Raw genomic sequence first — 21,610 nt, 5'->3', positions numbered from 1 at the left:
CAGGGCCTGGAGCCTGCTTCAGATTCTGTGTCCTCTCTCTCTGCCCCTCCCCTGCTCGTGCGCTGTCTCTCTTGCTCAAAAATAAATAAACGTTAAAAAAAAATTAAAAAAAAAACTGGGGACACAAATAAGCAAAACAACCCTAATGGAAAAATGGCATCTAGGTCAAAAAGGAGCACTGGTTTTATCTCCTAGTAAAATGGTGCAAAACACGGGGAAGATTCCGAGGGGACACGGCTGACTGATGACCTCCGTGTTATGCTGAATTATCCACTAATTAGATAGAATTGAATTGAATTAAACTGTTAACTCAATTCTCTCATGCTTGGCAGGAGTCTTCAGGACTGAAGGGGCGTTTTATTACAAATCCAGGACAGGAGATGGATGAAGAAGCGAATTCTGTATGTTTATTCAGTGATCATTTACCTGCTCTCCAAGATATACATTTCCAGAAACAAATTAATGTTCCATTTTGATTCTAAGTTTGTGGATTCCAATAAAAAAAAGTTCTAAAAGTTTAAATTTAGATGGTATGAAGTTCCCGCTCCAGGTGTGGAGGGAAAAACCCACACTGGACCAGGGGTCTGGAGACCTGGTTCTGGTGTTAGTTCTAACTTTAAGAAGCTGTGTGATCCAGGAGAAAGGCAGTGTTTTGGTGCCTCCGTTTTTTTTCATCTGTGAAATAGGGAATTACATGAGGCATAAGGTAATTCTGTAATTAGCATGTAATGAAGGACAGCGTAGAGGAACCTTCTTTGGCCAAGGTCCCCTAGACAGTGATGTTGCAGACGTGGTGGGAATTTCCTACTGGTTTGACGTGCACTCCCCACACCCCCCCCCACCCCCCCCCCCCCAGTACTCTGGCAGCTCCTGTCTGAAGTGGACACATATTCACAACAAATGCATAAGATATTGAGGAATATCTTATGGTGCAAGATGATTAAGACCCAGACCTTCTCTTTCCAAGAGAAGCTGGGCTGTGGTTCTCTTTCGGTATGAAGAAACATTGTTTAAATAAGAGGCACGTTTGCAAATAAACAAAAGTGAGTCTTATTTACCGCTTGTAATTCCACAAGTAAACAATCAACACAGAGACTCTCTTAAAAAAAAGAAACCACCACCAAAACACGGAAGATATATTTTAACTAGACAAAGGTAGGGGCCTCTTAGATGCATCTGACCAGTTGAGTACTAGGCCATTCAGATCAGAAATCTTAGTCTGGTAACAGGGAATTAAAGTCGTCTTAGGAAACAGAACGGGAAGGGTGTTGGCTGTTTTCCTTTCCATGTTTAAAGCATTATGCAGTCTTGGGACACCTGGGTGGCTCGGGTGCACATCTGACTTTGGCTCAGGTCATGACCTCGCAGTTCGTGAGCTTGGGCCCCACATCAGTCGGGCTCCCTACTGTCAGCCCAGAGCCCACTTAAGATCCTCTGTCCCCCTCTGTCTGCCCCTCCCCCACTTGTGCTCTCCCCAAAATAAATAAATATTTTAAAAAAGGCATTAAACAGTCTCTATTTTTGTCAGCTGGAAGGGAGAATATTAGTCCGCCATCTTGGCCTTTAAACAAAAGGAATCTTCGATTTAAATAGTAAGCCTACATTTACTTCTCAGAAGCAAACTTGTGAACCTGTTGTTTACGAGTGCATTCTGACAAAGCCCATTCCTCAGCCTGGGGACAAAATGCAGATCTTTCATGCAGAGAGGTTATTACCAGCCTTCCACAGAAGTGAGGAAGTCAGTGCTCTTTTCCAATAAAGGAAGAGAATAATATCTATAATTTATCTTCTTTCAAAGGAAAGCAGCTGCGAACATCTTTAAAAAATGTGCGAGCAAACCTCTGCCCAATATATTCTGTGGTCAGGTTATTAACTGAGGGAGGCCGAGGCCAGTAAATGTTCCATCAGTAGCAAAAACTTCGCATGTAACACGTAGATAGGAACGTGTCTGTGTACTGAGTGGGCAGGAGGGAGAGGGGGAGGGAGAATACCTCTGGATAATTGATTGTTTTCTTTTCTTTTTTTTTTTTTTGATTGCTATGCAACTCTGGGTCTAAGAGACCCTCACACCGTTCAGTCTTAGTCACGTACATCCGTAACAACTTGTATGTAAGTTTTCACTTCTTCCGTCTTTATTGTGCTCGGCATTGTGTCGAACACGACAGTGTATTATTTTATTTAATCCCTGCATTAGCCCTGTGAGGGCTATCACTATATCTCTGGTACAGATGGGAAACCAGGCCCAGGGAGGCCAAATAACAAGCAATGTGACTGGATCACACGGTTAGTAAAGTGGTGAATGCAGGGTTCACATCCAGGGCTGTGTCCCACCAAAGTCAGGCTCAGATCGCTCCACAGCTTACTCCGGTGAGAACCGAGAATCTCATTTCAATGGTCCTCCTGTTCTTCCCAGGGGCTCTGCAATCAGTCTCCCTCCCCCTTTTCCCCAGCATCCTCTTGTAAGAGGGTCCTGGAGATTTGACATAGAAACAACACATCCTTTTAGGGCACTTGGGCGGCTCAGTCGGTTAGGCAACCGACTTCGGCTCGGGTCATGATAGCAAGGCTCATGGGTTCGAGCCCCGCATCGGGCTCTGTGCTGACAGCTTAGAGCCTGAGCCTGCTTCGGATTCTGTGTCTCGCTTTCTCTCTGCCCCTCCCCCGCTGACCCTCAGTCTCTCTCTTTCGGAAATAAATGTTAAAAAAAAACAACAAAAAAGAGAACATCGTCTGGTCTGCTGATGTGACTTCCTACACATACGTTGAAGTCTGAGAAATCAGAGAAATATATAGTTTAACAAGGAACATGGTAAGTCACTTACCCCATCATAAACAAGCGCTTTCCAGGAATGTTCTAACTTCTTCATTAACCTAAATGTAAACAGACAGAAACAAAAATGAGAATATAAAATCACTCCCAAAGCCTTTTGTTGATTTACTTTGAAATAAATAAAGGCTTCTTCCCCAAATTACTTACCTATATGATTGCAGAATGTCAATAATGCCCATAAACAAAAGTAGTTTTTCTCCCTTATGGCTTTTAGCTGGAATGCCTCCCATTCTGTTGATAGAGCAAAAGAGAGAAGATTTTACAACATATATTAGGAAGTGGACATAATTTCTAAAATAGACTAAATAAAAATGGACAACTTTAAGAATTCTGGACTTGCTTTCCTTTTCTCTTTTCTTTCTTTCTTTCCTTCCCCCCCGCCCCTGGGTAGAGTCTTCCTGGGAATCCAGAATGATATACTTCCCACACAGGAGAGTGAAACCAGAGCTGTCACCTCTGGACAGCTGGATGAGAAGAATCCAAACAAAAAATTCTTTCTATTTTAAAACTGCAAGCACGAATTTTCAAAATATACTGAAATACTGCTTTTTATTTCATTTTTTAAAATGTTTATTTGTTTTTGAGAGGGAGAGAGAGAGAGAGAGAGAGCGCAAGGGAGGGGCAGGGAGGGAGGGAGGCACAGAACCCGAAGCAGGCTCTAGGCTCTGAGCTGTCAGCACAGAGCCCAATGCAGGGCTCACACTCACGAACTGTGAGATCATGACCTGAGCCAAAGTCAGACGCTTCACCAACTGAGCCACCGAGGTGCCCCAAAACACTACGTTTTAAAAATGCAACACTTTTATATATCTACTGTGAGATTTTAAATATACAAAAGAACCCATTCCAAGGATGCCAAGGACTTCTATTAGCATTTGGTACACCTTTCCAGGGGAAACAGACGTGTATATGTATTTATTAGCCCGCAAAAGCATTTAAGTTAGCATATTTTACAACTTGCATTTTTCATTTGCTAAACGATGTACATTTCCTCATATTCAATGCTAATGCGTTTTTTAATGGCTGTGTAGTTCACTATACTGATAGAGAATAATTGGTTTAATTGATTATTGGACACTGAGACAGAATCATAAGAAAGGAATTTTTAAAGCTTTAATACGTATGGAGTTCCTTTCTAAAGGTGAAACATGCCTGTGATTTAGTCATTGTTGGAGACCCCCAGAAGGCAGCCGCTTATGGCCTAGGAAAATGATGCCCTTCATTCAGTCTCCTGCACAGCTGGTGAACACTCATGACAGTCAACCATTTCAATCGCTTTCTTTGGTTGTAGCTGTTTCTGTTAGTCAAGAAGCACTTTCTCTGTGCCAACTAATCCTGCAGTTACCATCACATCTGGCTGAGGCCAAGAGACTACATCTGCCAGGGTACAGGACCTACAACAGCAGAATCTTTTTATGTGGATAAGTGGCTCTGAATTGTGAACGTAATTCCTGTCACATGTTTGCTTCAACGCATGTTTATTCAAATTCATAGTCTCCTGTCGTGGTGCCTGTTTTGAATATGCAGTAAATAGGGGTAGAAACATTTCCAGCCTGTTCAAAAATGGGGCCATCTGAAACACTGAAACCGCGCGCATCAGAGAATGATAATAACCCAAAGAGCTGCTACTCCTCTAGTCATCCGCAGAGGAAGAGAAACGAAGGCTGCTTGATCCATTTTAGCACCAGATAGGAAGCCATTCTCCAAGAGCCACCAGGAAAGGAACATGACTGCATTTAATTACCTCACCAACATGGGCTCCCCCGGCCAGGAGGGTGGGCAGGTAGGCGACCACACTTACGTGTCCGGGTTCTCTGTGATGATCCCGTCTCCTGGTTTCCCTGGCCCCTGGATGGATTCCATTGCTGTCGAATAGAGGACCTTCTGCATCCCCGACCGTTTAGCATCAGGCACGTTTTGTGAGTTCTCCTCTTCTTTCTCTTTGAGGGAATGGTCCAGGATGTGGATTCCCAGCAAAAGGCTATAGTCCATGATTTTGAAGCTTTCCAGCACCTGAGTAAGAACAAGAACCAGCAGGCCAGTCAACTGAAATGGCTCCTAAGTCTCATCTGGGGAGGATCAGAGAGCTCTAGATAAGCAGACACACGGCTGACAGAGGAAGAATCAAAATAAAAACATTTGTGGTTGTTATTAGGTCCTGTTTAGTAAGGATTATCACAATGGCTCCAAGACGATATTTTTTATGCAAATTTAGAAGAAGCACATCTTTTCCTAACCCTTCATAAATGTTTCACCCATAACATTTATTGAAAACTTCCCACAGGCCAGGTTCTCAGTAGGTCACCTTGGATTCAACCCTCACAACTCTTTGAGTTAGGTACTATTATGGTCTCTATCTTACAGACGAACAAATCGAGACAGAGAGAGAGAGAGAGAGAGAGAGAGGAAGTGATTTGCTCAATATCACACACTTCATGAGTGGTGCTGTCGGGATAGGAACCCGGGCAGGCAACTCCAGCAGCCACACTCTTCAGCACGAGGAGCACAGACACCAACGGGTACTGGTCTCTAGAAGCCTGCAACCTCCTCAGCGTGAAGACTCAGCCGGAATGTGTTTTTGTTTGGATTCTGTTCTCCCAATCTTGACCTTGCTGGAGTTCGGTGGTCTCCTTTGGAAAGCGTGTCTTTCAAAGCTGCCATTCGGTTCCCTGTACAACTGTTTTTAAACTTTTTAAAACGTGTTTATTGATTTTTGAGAAAGAGAGAGCAAGCGAGCGAGCACGAGTGGGGGAGGAGCAGAGAGAGAGAGAGAGAGAGAGAGAGAGAGAGACACCCACATAAAATCCAAAGCAGGCTCCAGGCTCCGAGCTGTCAGCACAGAGCCTGACGCGGGGCTCGAACTCACAGACCGCGAGGTCATGACCTGAGCCGAAGTTGGACGCTCAACTGACTGAGCCACCCAGGTGCGCCCCCTGTACAAGTGTTTTTAAAAATTAGGATCTCAAAAGCACCTGGGTGGCTTAGTTGGTTAAGCGTCAGACTCTTGATCTGGCCCAGGTCATGATCTCATGTTTGTGGGATTGAGCCCCGCATCAGGGTCTGTGCTGACAGCATGGAGCCTGCTTGGGATTCTCCCTCTCCCTTTCACTCTCAAAATAAATAAATAAACATTAAAAAAAAATTAAAAATAAATAAAAATAAAAGTAGCAGAGGCCGCCAGACAAAGGAGGTAGAGGTGTTCTGACAGGAAAACGGTAGGAGGTAAGGTCAAGGGGAGAAGCAGTCGACACGGCTTCCCAGAGTAGGTGGGGCTCTGACACTCAGGATGCTTCCTTAGTGGAGGAAAAGTATTCAGGAGCGCATGAAAATGGGGCATTTTCCTCCATGATAAAGTTCTCCTCCTTGTGCTTTGTACATGAATCTCCTGTACAGCAGGGTTTTAAATGCCTGGCGTTTCTCACACAAAGCTGTTTGGGAAATCAAAAAAGCCCAGAAATTAAGCCAAGCCTGCATGGCAGAACAACATGATAATCTGTCACTGTACCCTAGTTAGGAACCGCCTCTGAGGATCAGAGTCTATAGTCATTGTTTAACCAGAGACAGAATACGCAGCATTTCTAAGGCTTCTCATTCCCCCTCGGCCCAGCTGCTTTTTGATCAGACATTTATGATACAGGAAACAGGGGTCGAGCCCGAGGATTCAAACACCTGTGGCTGCCACTTCATGAATACCATCTGTCACGGGACTTGTGAACTATGGCACAGGAGGCCTTCCAGAAATACGGTCATCCCTGGGTCTCGTACATCTTTGCCATCAATGAGGAAGAATGAAAGGGGCTGTACATGAGCATCAACTATTCATCTTATGGTTTACTAAATTAAGAAAGAAGGCAGGCAAGGGGGTGCCTGGGTGGCTCGGTCGGTTAAGCATCTGACTTTGGCTCAGGTCATCATCTCACGGTTCGTGGGTTCGAGCCCCGCATCAGGCTCGGTGCTGACAGCTCAGAACCTGGAGCCTGCTTCGGATTCTGTGTCTCCCTCTCTCTCTGCCCCTCTCCCACTTGCGCTCTGTCTCCCTCTGTCTCAAAAATAGATAAACATTTAAAACAAAAATTAAAAATAAATAAATAAAAAAGAAAGGAGGCAGGCAAGAGCTGAGAGGAAAATCTTACTATTTTAGAGGTTTTGGCCATGGAACTTTATAACCCATGAGATCAGAGAGTGGCCTGACAGCAGTGTGGACCGAGCCTCCCTACCCTAAGAAGAAATGGAGGCCAAGATTGGAGGAGGCGGGAAGGGTGGCAGGAAAAGTTCCTCACCACTGACCCAACGTGTGAGCCTCAGACTCACTGGTCGGTTCCCCACAGAGGTTTATCGGTGCCTTATGCCCCCACACGGTGGCACGGAGCCACATAAGCAAACAAGACAGTTCTGCATCACGGTTGCCAAGGACCCAGCCTCTTGAAGAGAAACCCTCACAGATACTGGATGCTTTCTTCAGATAGCAACAAGGGTACAAGGTCCTTGGGCTTTGCAATTCTCAGCCACACCGCAAAGATGGCTGGGGAACAGTGCCCACCCACGTGGCATCAGAGACCTTGCACGACAATCGCCACCAGTCTTCCCAATGACATTTGTCAGTGCGCACGCGTCCGGGGGAAGGACATAAAAGGTAAAGAGTGTGGCCTAGGCAGCTTACATCACCCCCCTCTGCCTGCTTCCTCCTCTATAAAGTGGTGACAATAATGTTGTATACTGTATGGGGTGCTTTGTAAAAATTCAACACGGACATGCAGAGAAAGAGCCTAGGAACATTCCGGGTACAAAGAAAATGCCGAATTAACTGCTTGCGATCGTCATCCTGATTTCAAGTCATAGTGACTCATTGCTCACACTAGTGTGAGAGATGACAGACGTCATCTCGGAAGTAAACGCCCTTAACCTTACACTTCTGAAAATAAAAATGCACAGAAAGCCACCGAAAATACAACTGTGCGTTCAGCCTGCTCACCAGCGCCCTCGTGGGCCTTGTCAAAAGTTCTGGGTTGAAGGCCGACGAGGAAAAGATCAGCTGACAGAACGGCAATTCTGGTCAATGGGTATAAAGCGATGACCGCACGATCCGTCGGGGGGAAGAGTCCTGATTTCGGCGGGCAAAAAAGTCACAGCCTCATGCCCGGCACAGCCCCCGAACTACCCACTGGTAAAAGTCCCTTCAGGGCGGCAAACTGGCTTCAAAAGCAAGTGCTCATCAGACCGCGAGACAACAGTGTGAATGTTCCTGGCGGGCATCCAGAGAGGTAAACTGAGAGGCGGGAAAATGGAAAGGTAATCTTGACACCATCATCTTTCTTTCTTTGTCCCTGCAGAGCGTCCACAAGTTAGCTGTGCCTGTTCAAAAGCTTTCCTTATGAAACATTTTTTCTTATATTTTCAATGCCATGTACAACCTATACAGTTTGGTTGGTACTTCCAGTCACTTCTCTTGCCTCAGGACAGGCCAAAGAGGACACGTGCACTTTCTAAGTGACACAAAGTCAAGCTGGGGTCCAATTTGAACCCCTGATGCTGTAAGTGGCCAAGTATCTATCTGGTTTACTTAAAAAAACAAACAAAAACAAGCCTCAAGGGAGAATTAACTAAGAAAAAGCTACATGTAAATTTTAATTTAAAAAAAATTTTTTAACGTTGATTCATTACTGAGAGACAGAGACACAGAGCGAGTAGGGGAGGGGCAGAGAGAGGGAGACACAGAATCCAAAGCAGGCTCCAGGCTCCGAGCTGTCACCACAGAGCCTGACTCGGGGCTCGAACCCACGAACCGTGAGATCATGACCTGAGCCGAAGTCGGACGCTCAGTCAGCTGAGCCACTCAGGCGCCCCTACATGTAAATTTTTAAAAGTGAATCATTTTTCCCTGTACTCCTAAACTGGATTGTTGGGAGTCCCTGAAGGACCCTGAACTGTCTTGAGCAGGCCAGGCTCCCGCTTTCAGAGTGAAAGGCTTAAAAAAGATAAGTTCTATTCCCATGTGTGGGAAGTTGGCCATGATAATTAGATTACAGGTTAAAGTCACCACTTATATAAAAAAAAATGTTAAGGAAGGAAAAGATAAATATGCAGGCATGTATTTTAAGTCAAATTCAAAAACTTCCGTAATGAAAAATCCTGGGAACAGATTTTAGTCATGTGCATTGCAGACCCACATCAATTAGGAACAAAGTCGTTGTTATGCATATCCTCCTGCTTCCTTAATTAAAGGAATCAAATATATCTGCCAAAATCTTTGCATGTGTGGGCTTTGAGAGTGTGCAACATTCTGCAACAGGACAGACACCCGTCAGTCAAGTCTGTCACTGAGGCGCATTTTTTTTTTTTTTTCCAGAATGTTTGCCTGACCTGGCTGTCGCTGGGGGATCCTGCGCCCGTGCGGCTGCTGTGCAAAACTCAGGTTGCAATGCAAACACAGGTGCTTTTCTGTCTAGCTTTGGCGAGACTTTACTTCCCCACTTGTAAAAAGAAGAAAGCAGGACTGATTTCACAGACGCGTGTAAAAACGAAATCAAGACGGAGTATCTCTAACGCTTTTATTGCCAAAGTCAGATTGGCTTCCCCCTTCTTTCCCAAGGACTGTTTTAAGGCAATAATGATACTGGAAGATAGTAAAAAGTCAAGGTCAAAGCAGCATCCTGAGGACGGCAGCAAAACTATCTGTTCCTGAAGAAAGCACCTTCTCCGTGTTCTCACGGCTGGTGACAGGTGGGGACTGCTCTTAATTCACATGTGGTTTCTGGAGGCCTGGTGACATGGTGTGGGAAACGTCCTAATGCAGAATGACAGGCACTTCTGTCCTCTCCTCGTGGCCACATGTGACAAAGACTGCCTGGTCCTCCTCTTTCTATTCCACCTGCTGTGCCCCACTCTCCACCCCCCCCCCCCCCCCCCGCCACGCACTGTGTTCTGTCCCCCTGCTACGAGGAGCGACAGCAGCTGCACGGTGGTTAAGACTCTGTGCTCCGGGGGCAGGTGGGCTTGGTCGACCCATGGCTTCCCTACTCGTTCGCCCCCGGGGCAAAGTATGGACTGTGCTGGGCCCCGTTTCCTCATCTGCAAGAGAGAGATCACGGGAACTCCAGCCTCACACAGTTACTGCGAAGACTGAGTTAATCCACGTCGAGTCTTAGGACAGCAACTGGCATACACAGAGTGCCTGATAACTGTTAGCTGTTACCGTCGCCGTTCACCCCCCGCCTGTGCAATCATCCGGGCTGACCACGCCCCCCGGAATCTCCACGTGCCCTCAGCTCTTGTTCTTTGCCTTCCGGTCTGTCTTTCCTTTGGATCGTGATCCCAAGTCCCGACTTCCTCTGGATCATCCGCAGGACAATGATCCAAAGATGTTCACTGAAATTCTCTCAACATTCTTCTTCTCTGCTTCTCAGCGGCGACATTCATGGGCTCTCGACTCGACTAGAAGTGAGTGTTTAGTGTTGTCCCAGGCACAATGAAGTTGCCAGGACTTCAGAGCTAAGTAAAATAGACAACAATACCATCCTCAAAATCACACAAACCCCAATTACAGGTTGGAATAAGGCCTGGAAGAAAACAGTCAGGAAACTGTAGAGATACCCCACACAAAGGGTGCCTGTTTTTGACTAAAGGGTTTCAATAGCTTGGATAAGAGACGATACTTAGGCTCCACAGCAATTACTTTGTGACCTGACTAGCTGAAGCAATCCTGAAAAAAGAAGAACAAAGCTGGAGGCAGCACGCTCCCAGATTTTAAGATATTACTACAAAAGTGTAGCCATCAAAACAGAATGGTACTGGCACAAAAACAGATCAATAGAACAAAATAGACAGCCCAGAAGCAAACCCACGCCTATGCAGTCAATTAATCTATGACAAAGGAAGCAAGAACTTACAACTGGGGAGAAAGACAGTCTCTTCAATAAAAGGCGCTGGGAAAACCGGACAGCTACGTGCAAAACAATAAGACTGGACTGCTTTCTCATACCATATGCAAAAATAAACTCAAAACGGATTAAAGACCTAAATGTGAGACTGGAAACCACAAAAATCCTAAAGAGAGCACAGGTAGTAAGTAATTTCTCTGACATCAGCCATAGCAACATTTTTCTACGTGTCTCTCCTAAGGCAAGGAAACAAAAAGCAAGATTCAACTACTGGAACTATATCAAAATAAAAAGCTTTTGCAAAGCAAAGGAAACCATCAACAAAACAAAAAGGCAACCTACTGAATTCGAGAAGGTATCTGCAAATGACATATCCAATAAGGAGTTAATATTCGAAATATATGAACTTACACAACTCAAGACGAAAAACCAAAACTCCAACTAAAAAATGGCCAGAGGACCTGAATAGACCATTTCTCCAAAGACGCCATACAGATGGCCAAGAGACACATAAAAAGATGCTCAACATCAGTAATCATCAGGGAAATACAAATCAAAACCATAATGAAATACTGCCTTACGCCTATCAGAATGGCTATAATAAAAAAGACAAGAGGGGTGCCTGAGTGGCTCTGTAGGTTAAGCATCTGACTGTTGGTTTTGGCTCGGGTCACGATCTCATGGTTTGTGGGTTCAAGCCCCATGTCTGGCTCTGTGCTGATGGTGCTGAGCTTGCTTGGGATTTTTTTTCTCTCCCTCTCTCTCTGGGCCTCCTCCAATCTCTCAAAATAAATAAACTTAAAAAATAAAGACAAGAAATAACATGTATTGGTGAGGATGCGGAGAAAAGGGAACCTGCGCGCATTGCTTGTGGAAAGGCAAACTGGTGTAGTCACAATGGAAAAAAGTATGGAAGTTCCTTAAAAAACTAAAAATAGAGGGGCACCTGGGTGGCCCAGTCGGTTAAACATCTGCCTTTGGCTCAGGTCAGGATCTCACGGTTCACGACTTTTGAGCCCCGCATGGGGCTCTCTGCTCTCAGCACAGAGCCCACTTCAGATCCTCTGTCTCCCTCTCCCTCTGCCCCTCCCCTCATCTTTCTCTCTTGCTCTCAAAAATAAGCAAAAACATTAAAAAAATAGAAATACCACATGATCCAATAGTGCCCCTACTGGGTATTTACCAAAAGACAATGAAAACACTCATTCAAAAAGGTATCTGCACCCCTATGTTTAGTGCAGCATTATTTACAATAGTCAAGGTATGGAAGCAACCTAACTGTCCACTGAAAGACGAATTTAGGATAAGAAAGATGCATATGCGTATACGCACGATGAAATATTATGCAGCCATAGAAAGGATGAGATAATGCCATTTGTGACAACAGAGACGGACCTAACGGGTATTCCGCAAAGTGAAACAAGTGACAGAAAGATACATGATTTATTTCATATGTGAAATTAAAAAAAAAAAAGAACAAAAGGGAACTCATGATTGCCAGAGAGAAGGGGTAGGGGGAAGGGCAAAATGGGGGAAGGGGGGGCGGGGCAGACACAGGCTTCCAGCTGTGGGATGAACAAGTCACAAAAGGCACAGCACGGGGAACAGAGTTGACGGTATGGTGATAGCTTGGATGGTGACAGATGGCAGCTGTACTTGTGAGCACGGCCTAATGTTTACACTTGTCCAATCACTACATGCCACACCTGAAACGAATGTAACATCAGCTCCAATCAAATAAAAAAAACTTTTTTTTTTTTTTAAGAGAGGATACCTGAACGCAGATGGCAGCAGGGGAGTTCGAGGGAGAAGTGGAAAAAACGTGAACATCTTTTAGGGGGTCACGTCCAGCTATCACCTCTCTACAGACAATTCCTAAGATCTTTTCTTTAGGCCAAACTCACTCCTGAGCTCAGCCCTGCGTATTTGCATTGGGCTTCTGGACATCCGGAAACTTCTATGCAACTGCCTTGCTGTAACCGTAAAGGCTTATTTTTCCCCCAAAGCAGTTCTTTCCCCTACTTTTTTTTATTTGAAATCATTCTGATGTGGGTTTCAGACTCCCTGACTCCTTCTCTTTTCATTAAGCTGCCTAGTCCTGCAGCTTCTAATTGGAACATTCCTTTGTGCTAATGCTTTGATTTCAACTTCTCTTCCCTCCACCTTCCCATGGATTCCCGACCACCCCCCTCACTTGACCAGGTCAAAAACCTTCAGTCTCTCACCATCACTCAGGTCCTTGTGACTGAAGGTCCTTGCGACGGTGGCCCCAGCCAACAACTGCCTATCCCATACTTAAGATCTGTACTGACATATCTTCCAGGCTGGTCAAGCTGAAATCCCTTAACTACCCATAAATGTGCCCTAAAGATGTAACCCCTGATAGCACTGCTAATGCTGTGTCTTCTGGAAGGTCCTTACTATCTTTTCAAATCTTCCTGGTTCTTCAAAGCCTATCTCAACTCTTTGCTTCCTGAAAATTATACTCACGATCTCCATAAAACATCGAGAACACATCTCCCCTCTGAAAAATGAAGCACACTGTCAGTGGCCCTCTATGGAATCACGCTCGGTTGTATCTACACTTTTCCTATCATACATACCAGACTGTTCCACCCACCAAAGGCTTCTTTTGCTTTGTGGTCCCTGATGTGCACCCTGATCATAGCAGAAATGTGTACTTTTTATAGTGCTATCCACGTGAGCCAGCAACAGAAAACCAAAATATTCACTAAGAATCTACAGTACTACATCTTATAACTCCGACATAAGAATTTGATATTGCATTTCAAGATGATAATGCTTGTGAAAAATCCTCAGTACTAAAAGTATTTACTGTGATTACATGCTCTGTGTTGTCAGAAGGATAAAGACCACAGTGTTTTCAAACCTACGGACGTCAGAGGTATTTACAAACACAAGTGAGGGGGTTGGGGCAGGGGGGCTGCTACTTAACAAGTAGACCTTATTTATTTAATGTTTTATTTATTTTTGAGAGAAAGTGTCAGAATGCGAGTGAGGGAGAGGCAAAGAGAGAGGGAGACACAGAATCTGAACCAGGCTCCAGGCTGTCAGCACAGAGCTCAACGTGCGGCTCGAACTCAAGAACTGCGAGATCATGACCTGAGCCGAAGTCGGATGCTTAACTGACTGAGCCGCCCAGGCGCCCCACAAGTAGACCATGTTTAAATCCTAATCCAAACTAACCCAACTGTTTCTGAAGCCATTAGAGGTTTCGGGGGGTCCTGGGTGACTCAGCTGGTTAAGCGTCTGGCTCTTGATCTCAGCTCAGGTCTTGGTCTCAGGGTCATGAGTTCAAGTCCAGTGTTGGGCTCCACCCTGGGCGCAGAGCCAACTTTAAAAAAAAGAAAAGAAATTTGAATACTGACAAGTAAGAATTAACTAATTTTGTAAAGATACGATAATGAAATTATAGTTGTTGTTTTTTTTTTTTTTAAGAAAGGAGTCTTTAGTTTTTAGGGATTCTTAATGTTTGAGTCAAATAATGGGATACCCAGAACATGCTTCAAATTCTGGGAGGGGTGGGGGCAGGAGGCAGTGAGATGAAACAAGATTGGCCAGGAGTTGAAAATTCCTGAAGCTGGGTACAGGGAACATAGTGGTTCCTCATGCGTTCTGTCCCCTTTTGTGTATATTTGAATTTTTCAAAAGGAAAGTTTAATTTACTGAGGTGCTTAGGTGAAATGCATTTTTATTTTTTATTTGTTTTTGAGACACACAGAGAAAGACAGCACGCACAAGTCGGGGAGGGGCAGAGAAAGAGGGAGAGAGAGAATCCTGATGTGGGGCTTGAACCCACGAACCGTGAGATCATGACCTGAGCCGAAGTTTTGGGTGCTTCAGCAACTGAGCTACCCGGGGCAGCCCTAGGTGAAATGCATTTATATTCCATGTGGACTTCGCTTACTACTGTCTCGGCTGGTGGCAGGTAGAGAGGGCACAAAGATGAAAATTAATTATCTGGGATCCTAACTAAAGGGGTTAAAGCAGGAAACTTGCTATGTTTGCTCCTCACCTCACCTGCTCACTCACTGACAGAAGGTCTAAAGAATAACCAAGTCAACAAAACGTGGAGCTGACGGAAAGGTGTATCAAAGGCCCCGAGTAATGTTCCCCCCCTCGCCTATAGTCTCGCGCTTGAATAAAGAATACGTGATTGGCAAAAACACTCGTGTGAATTTCAACAACATAAGACAACTGAAGGTAGTCTCCTGTAGCTTTTACGAAAGGAGACATTCCTGGACGCCCTAGTTTAGGGAACAATGAACCCAAGGGTCTGTCGTTCCATGCAAAGTAGGTCCCTTGGAGTCCGGCTTCTGAATTACCTGTATGTGCAAGTCAGTTAAAGCTGAATACTGCCTTTTAAATTTAATTTAATTTCCTCAATAAGGCTCGGAGTGCGCTTTGCTAATGCAATAAAAAGAAAAAATAGGCTGTGACGAGCTCTTCAATTTTGGCGGGGAAACCAGACTGAAATAAATATTCAATCCTTAGTCTGCTTACGGCAACGATGTGTTTTGCACTGTGTCTAATGCAGTGATTGAGACCTCTGGGCTGTGCTTGATTAACACGTACCACTGCTTTCTGTTCACTGCTCACGTGAAACGCTTGCAATACTCAAAGTGTATTTTATTTTATTTATTTAAAAAAATTTTTTTAAATGTTTATTTATATTTTGAGACAGAGAGAGACAGAGCATGAACGGGGGAGGGTCAGAGAGAGAGGGAGACACAGAATCGGAAGCAGGCTCCAGGCTCCGAGCTGTCAGCACAGAGCCCGACGCGGGGCTCAGACTCATGGACCGTGAGATCATGACCTGAGCCGAAGTCGGACGCTCAACCGACTGAGCCACCCAGGCGCCCCTCAAAGTGTATTTTATAGGCATCAGAGATAGCCACGTACCATTTTAAAAGATTATATATGACCATATATACAGTCATATCTATACACCAACTTCGGTTTTGGGTGAATTTGGGTTTTTTCTTCATAGATACTTTGTTTCTATAACTAAAGATGCCTTAAATTATTTTGTAAACACATTTAGAAATTGTGGTTTATATACACAATGGAATACTACGTGGCAATGAGAAAGAATGAAACATGGCCTTTTGTAGCCACGTGGATGGAACTGGAGAGTGTTATGCTCAGTGAAATAAGTCATCCAGAGAAAGACAGATACCATATGTTTTCACTCTTATGTGGATCCTGAGAAACGTAACAGGAACCCATGGGGGAGGGGAAGGAAAAAAAAAAGAGGTTAGAGAGGGAGAGAGCCAACGCATAAGAGACTCTTAAAAACAGAACAAACTGAGGGTTGATGGGAGGTGGGACGGAGGGGAGGGTGGGTGATGGGTATTGAGGAGGGCACCTGTTGGGATGAGCACTGGGTGTGGTATGGAAACCAATGTGACAATAAAGTTCATGTTTAAAAATAAAATAAAATACAAAAAAATTAAAAATGGAAAAAAACCCCTAATGTATTAAAACTGCCAAGCCCTTCTGATTATGTATCTTCTGGGCATTGGGCCAGCTGCTCAAGGAGACTCACAAACCACACTTGCTGCACGTTTCCACACCTACTTCAATGAATGAGGTGAGATTCCCGGATCCTCATCATGAGCCACTACAGTCTTCCTCTTCTCCGGGTAAAGGGGAAAAAGTACCCCCCGCCTTCCCTCTCTCTGCTCACTCTAATGGACAAGGAGAGGGAAGAAAAATGGGAGCACCTGTCTGCCATAAATAAGCACTTGACGGTTTGCATTTAAACTGTAAACTCTATGCTCCTTAAAGGTAAGGACCATAGTCTATTCATTTTTTGTTTTTCGTACCCACAGACTTCACACAGAGCCTTATGCAGAGCAAGAATTCAAAACTACTTGCTGAATGCCATGGGATTAATTCAGTAGGGAGGTGACAAAGGATTTGTCGAATGAGATGCCGGTGTGGTCTGAAGTCAGGGAAATCAAGCCAGTTCCTGCTCCGAGATCACGAAAGGTTCCACGGGGCAGGAGGAGTCTTGGGTTTGGGAAAGTCACCACTGGCGGTGAGCAACGCACAGCCTAAAAGAACACCCAATGCATGCTTAGAGGGCGAATTTGGAGAAGGGACAGAAAACCCTGCAAGTTACAGAAAGTCTCTGGGGTCTTGAGGCATTACAATTTAGTTTTTAAAACAGTAGCATGTGCACGGTCACAACTGAAGAACGTCTAAGAGGGCGACTCAATGCCACATTCCACGGGGCACGAGAGTGAGGATTTGAGAGGGAAAAACAAAATACAGAAAGTTATGGAGCTTGAGGCAATGTTCTTGTCTCCATGTATCACCGAGCGATAGAAACTCCAATGGTGTTTCCCTAAAAAAATGGAGGAATGAAAGAGGGATGGCTTACACCTGCCCGGAGAGAGAGAGAGCTCAACTCTGAACAAGGAGAATATTTAAACTGCGGAGGTGACCAAACGAGAAGAGACGGAAACATCATTAAATGTGTAAGCTTACTTTTGTGGAGGTGGGTTCTAGTGAGCAAGTGTAGCGGAAAATTAAAAAAAAAAAAAAACCAACTCGACTTTCCCCTGCACATCTGAGCGTAGAGAAGGAAATCTGCAACCTGGGATCACTGCTTTCGTTGTTCTGTGAAGATGAGGCTGTTGCTTTTTTTTCTTCCTCTGAAATTGCAAATAATCTAGAAAGAAGGTGGGGAGCTGTTTCGGAGAGAGGACCATCAGCGGATGTCTAATCTCTACCTCCTGAGGATGCACGTCATTGTCTGAAGCCAGGTTAGCAGGTGCGTGAGAACGAGAACTTGGGGAGCAGAGTGCTGGCATCCAGCACGTTTGGTTTTGGAAACGGCTGGAGCCGGCAGAACGTGGACAAACGGGCAAAGTTTACACATGAGGTCTTCGTGTGGAGAAACGAAGGGAGGAAGTCAGCGAGACACGGACTCCAAGCAGGCTCACATTCAGGTTTGGGCACCGGTATTTAAGGTAACCATCAGGGTTTAACTTCCCTGCATCCTGAAGAGCTATGGGCAGCCGACGTGTCCAGGGGCAAACGCACCCCCTTTGGAAACGGGTTTTTCGAAGCAGACATGTAGGAAGGGGCACAGGTGTGTCCGTCTGAAATAAAAAGTTGAAATTTAATCCATAAACTCATAAATAACAGATTGTTCTTGGCCACTTCACGCTTGTGGGGGAGGCAGAAATTCCTCGCCAGGCAGGAGGGCAGAATTTCAAGGGATGAAAGTGAGGAGAGAAGAGTTCTACTCGCCTGATCAAAGCACTACATTAAAAAATGTCTTTGAAGGAAGAACACTGGTGACATCAAAGGAACATTCACTTGCAGGGGAGGGGGCCAGATGGAAAGTGTTGACTGCCGCTGACGGGGATGAGCAGCTATTTACGTGAGCCAAAGCCTCTCAGAAGCCAGCATGTGCTCGTCTTCTTGGAAAGCGCTGGAACTAGGACGTGGCCCAGGAAGTACCTTGCCTTTCACAAGGCCATCACGCGGGCCCCGGGTTCCCGCAGCAGCGCGGGGACTCAGCACGGATGTCAAACGAATAGAATAAAGTCCCGCCGAAATCAAACCGATTTCCCCCTTTGGAAGTGTTTCTACTTGCTGGAGGTGAAGGTTTCCGGGAGGAAGACAAGATCACGTGTGACGGGTGCACAGCAAGCTGGGTAACATGCCACGAGATAGTTCTGAGCCATTTTCTAAACTTCGTAACATTTTCCCAGACCTTGGAAACTCTCGAACGCTCCTTCAGCCTCTGCAACTCCGTCCATCACCAAATTCCAGAAGTTTCTCCTAAGCTATGGAGCTTCTCAGCACCATTTTAGAAGCCACTAGGGTTTGCTGTCCTTTGTCTCCTTTGGTTTGAGCGTTGACGGTCCTGCTCTACTTCACACGGTCATCCATGCGACTGACTCACGCTGGAATCCACAACCGGATCCACACTGGCCAACCTCAAAGGCTTTCCAGACCCATCTTCAAAGGCAGAGTTGCTACGGTCACGTCCCCCTGAGGTCACTTCCCCTTCCTGCTGTGGCTCTCCTCAGGCTTCCCAGGATTCCCAGTGGGGACATTTCCTTCACTCTCCTTCCTCCCCTCGGATATTTTGTGAGTCCTTCCATTCGGGAACCTACCTTGCTTGACCTTACCTCTGCATTTACGGTCAACTAGAAAATCAAAGACAGGCAGGTTCTTTGCACACCCGAGCAGAAAACCCTTATATACTAGATATGGCAGCATTCCATTTCATAAGCCCAAGGACTTCTGCTTCTATTAAGTTGAACTGTTATATATTTCTATTTCTGCGTGACAAGTTACTTAAAACGAAAGCTGGTTAGGCACAGAACCACCACCGCCATATGTCGGGGATACTTAAATTCTCTCATTTTAGGTGATCTTTCAGGCAAAGGAAAAGGAGTTTACCTAGGGGCGAGGAAGATGCTTTCAGCTTCCTATTTTTCTTCTGTAGAAATTTTTACAAGGCTCCATTTGGTTTGAAGGGAGGGTAAAAACAAACACTGGCTTGAAAATCCTGCCATTTCTGCCGGCAGTCGAGGAGCATTCTTGAAAGCTGCTCACACAGGACCCAACAGCACATCGAAAGCCTCGTCTCCCTCTCCACACGAGGTGAAAAACAATCTTTGTCAAACCATATACTTCACTGTAACTGTCACATTTCTCAGAAAGAAGTCCTGCTCTTCAGTCAATCGGATTTGATGCACAGGCATGTTGGTAACAGTTGGGAGGTGTTAATGGGCTTGATTACACTTTCCATTAAACTTTTAAAATTAAATGTTTGGGTTCCTGATTTTATTTTGTGTTCCTCGGTCACTGTTCTCCTCGCTCCCTCCTTCGGTGAAGAAGGTCGCACGTTAACCCACTGCCCTCTCCAAACCGAGTTCTCTGCATTCGTAGCGTCTTTTCTCTACAGCACCTTTCCCACCAGCTCTGCGTCGGAGCGGGAAAACTGTCACCGTGCACTTGAAGCCCACCCTCTTCAAACCCGTGGTGGGACTTACGGTTTTCATTTTAGCAGATGTTCCCCTTTGGTACCTAGAGGCTCCTTATGGAGAGCACACTGGTAAGAGGGCCTGGGTCTGGAGTCAGAGATGCCTGTGTGTGAGCTGGGTCCCAGAACGTGAGCTCTAGGGACCCGGGAGGTGTCACCTGTCCCGCATCTCCATTTCTCCATATTAGAAAGGGAATCATGGCACTCACTTATGCCACAGGGCCATGGGGAGGCTCAACGAGAACCCACCTATAATTAATACGAAGCAAGTCCACAATCAATGTCAACTGGTCCAACCTGCGGACGCAATGAGCCTTGAAAATGGCTTGAAATCCAGGAGATAGGATGTCAAGTACCTTATCCTGTGCATGTGTTTTCGGATTACGTATTATGGATGATGTGTTCTAAAGGCTCAGCTACTTCAGTATCTGCACGCTGCATCTAAGACGGGACCCTGCCTCCACCAAAAACTGGAGCAGCTGGTTTTGCCAAGTATTGAGAATTACTTGTCTGGCTCAAGGTGAGGTACCTCCCGAGTTGGCAGAAAGTCAAGAACAGCTAGAGAAGAAAAGCAATACAATGCAATGGCTTCTGTAGCTTCCCCAGAACTCTCTCATACTGACCACTTTCCCCCTTCTCCCACTGCCAACAGAAGCTCCCTGCCATCATCCACCTGCATCATGACAGACCTGGGGCCACCAGCAAAAGCCTGAGCAGACATCAACCCCTTTCCAGGGCTGATGAACAGGTGTGGTGTTGTCTTAAATTGGGACATCAGGCACCACCCTCAAGAAACTGTTATCTCTAAGGCTTTCCCAAAAGACCAACATGGGGCCAAGTGCTGTTTTGTTAAGTGGTTTAAAGGTAACAAAACGAAGTCATATAGCTCCTGTTCTCCTAAAGGGCAGATTTTAGTGGGCAAACATTAAACACATACCGAAGCAATTACAGAATAATTGAGAAATATCCATGGCTATCGCATAGATCTAGATGAAGTCCTGTGAGCATTCAAAGTCTCAGAGAAAGGCTTATTACTAGAAACACACGTGGCCAAGTCCTGTGCCTCAGGCTCTCCTTCATAGGAAACCCTACTGATCAACCACTCAACTTAACCGTAAGTTTTTCAGCTTCCTTTTTCGCCACTGTTCCCTGCATCTCCGAACGGCCTCATTGGGTTTATCTTTTGTTTTGCCAGAGCATATACTCAAGCAATTCTTAAACAAGAGACTTAAACACACACCTACCAGAATAGCTAACATAAAAAAATAGGGAAGACAGCAAACGCAGGACAGGATGAAAAGAAATGAGATCATACGCTGCTGGTGGGGATGTAAAATGGTAGAGGCTCTCTGGGAAAGAGCATGGCAGTTCCTGACAAAAGTGAACACGTGCTTACCATGTGACACAGCAGATGCACGGGGCACTTCTGCCGGAGAAATGAATAATGCTTATGTAAAAACCTGCAAGGAAATGTTCACGGCACCTGTTTTTTTTTTTTTTTTTTTTTTTTGCAATAATCAAACACTAGAGAAAAACCCCAGGTTCTTCAGCAGGTGAATGGTTAAACGGCGGTATATCCGCACCATGAAACGTCACTCAGCAGTGAAAAGGGGCAACTACTGATATACACAGTAACTTGGATGGATATGCAGAGTGAGAAAAGCCAATCTCGGAAGTTACATCCTGGACGGCTTCACTTACATGGCGTTCTTGAAAGGACAAAATTACGGAGAAAGGAAACAGATTGGCGGTTGCAAGGGGTTGGGAGGGGTTGGGGGAGGGCGGTGGCTCCAGTTATATCTAAAAGGGTAGCAGGAGGGATCTCTGTGAAGGAACCTTTCCATACTTAACTGTGGCCGTTAAGTCAAT

The 21,610-nt window shown here is 45.4% G+C and overlaps 1 protein-coding gene across 2 annotated transcripts in view; it reads right to left on the bottom strand.

Moving 5' to 3' along the window:
• Positions 1 to 21,610, bottom strand: part of PIP5K1B (phosphatidylinositol-4-phosphate 5-kinase type 1 beta) — a 310,458-nt gene that overhangs the window by 87,369 nt on the left and 201,479 nt on the right. For both annotated transcript variants that reach the window (XM_019463652.2, XM_019463653.2), the window contains exons 7-9: positions 4,632 to 4,843; positions 2,978 to 3,061; positions 2,823 to 2,871 (exon numbers count right to left, since the gene is read on the bottom strand). In XM_019463652.2, coding sequence (XP_019319197.1) covers positions 2,823 to 2,871; positions 2,978 to 3,061; positions 4,632 to 4,843 — 345 coding nt within the window. The remainder of the gene's footprint in view (positions 1 to 2,822; positions 2,872 to 2,977; positions 3,062 to 4,631; positions 4,844 to 21,610) is intronic.

Source organism: Panthera pardus, unplaced genomic scaffold (assembly GCF_024362965.1).
Source record: "Panthera pardus isolate Hobbes unplaced genomic scaffold, ASM2436296v1 HiC_scaffold_20, whole genome shotgun sequence".
Taxonomy (NCBI): Eukaryota; Metazoa; Chordata; class Mammalia; order Carnivora; family Felidae; genus Panthera; species Panthera pardus.
Note: the sequence above shows the minus strand (reverse complement) of the source record. Positions and strands in the feature narration are given on the sequence as shown.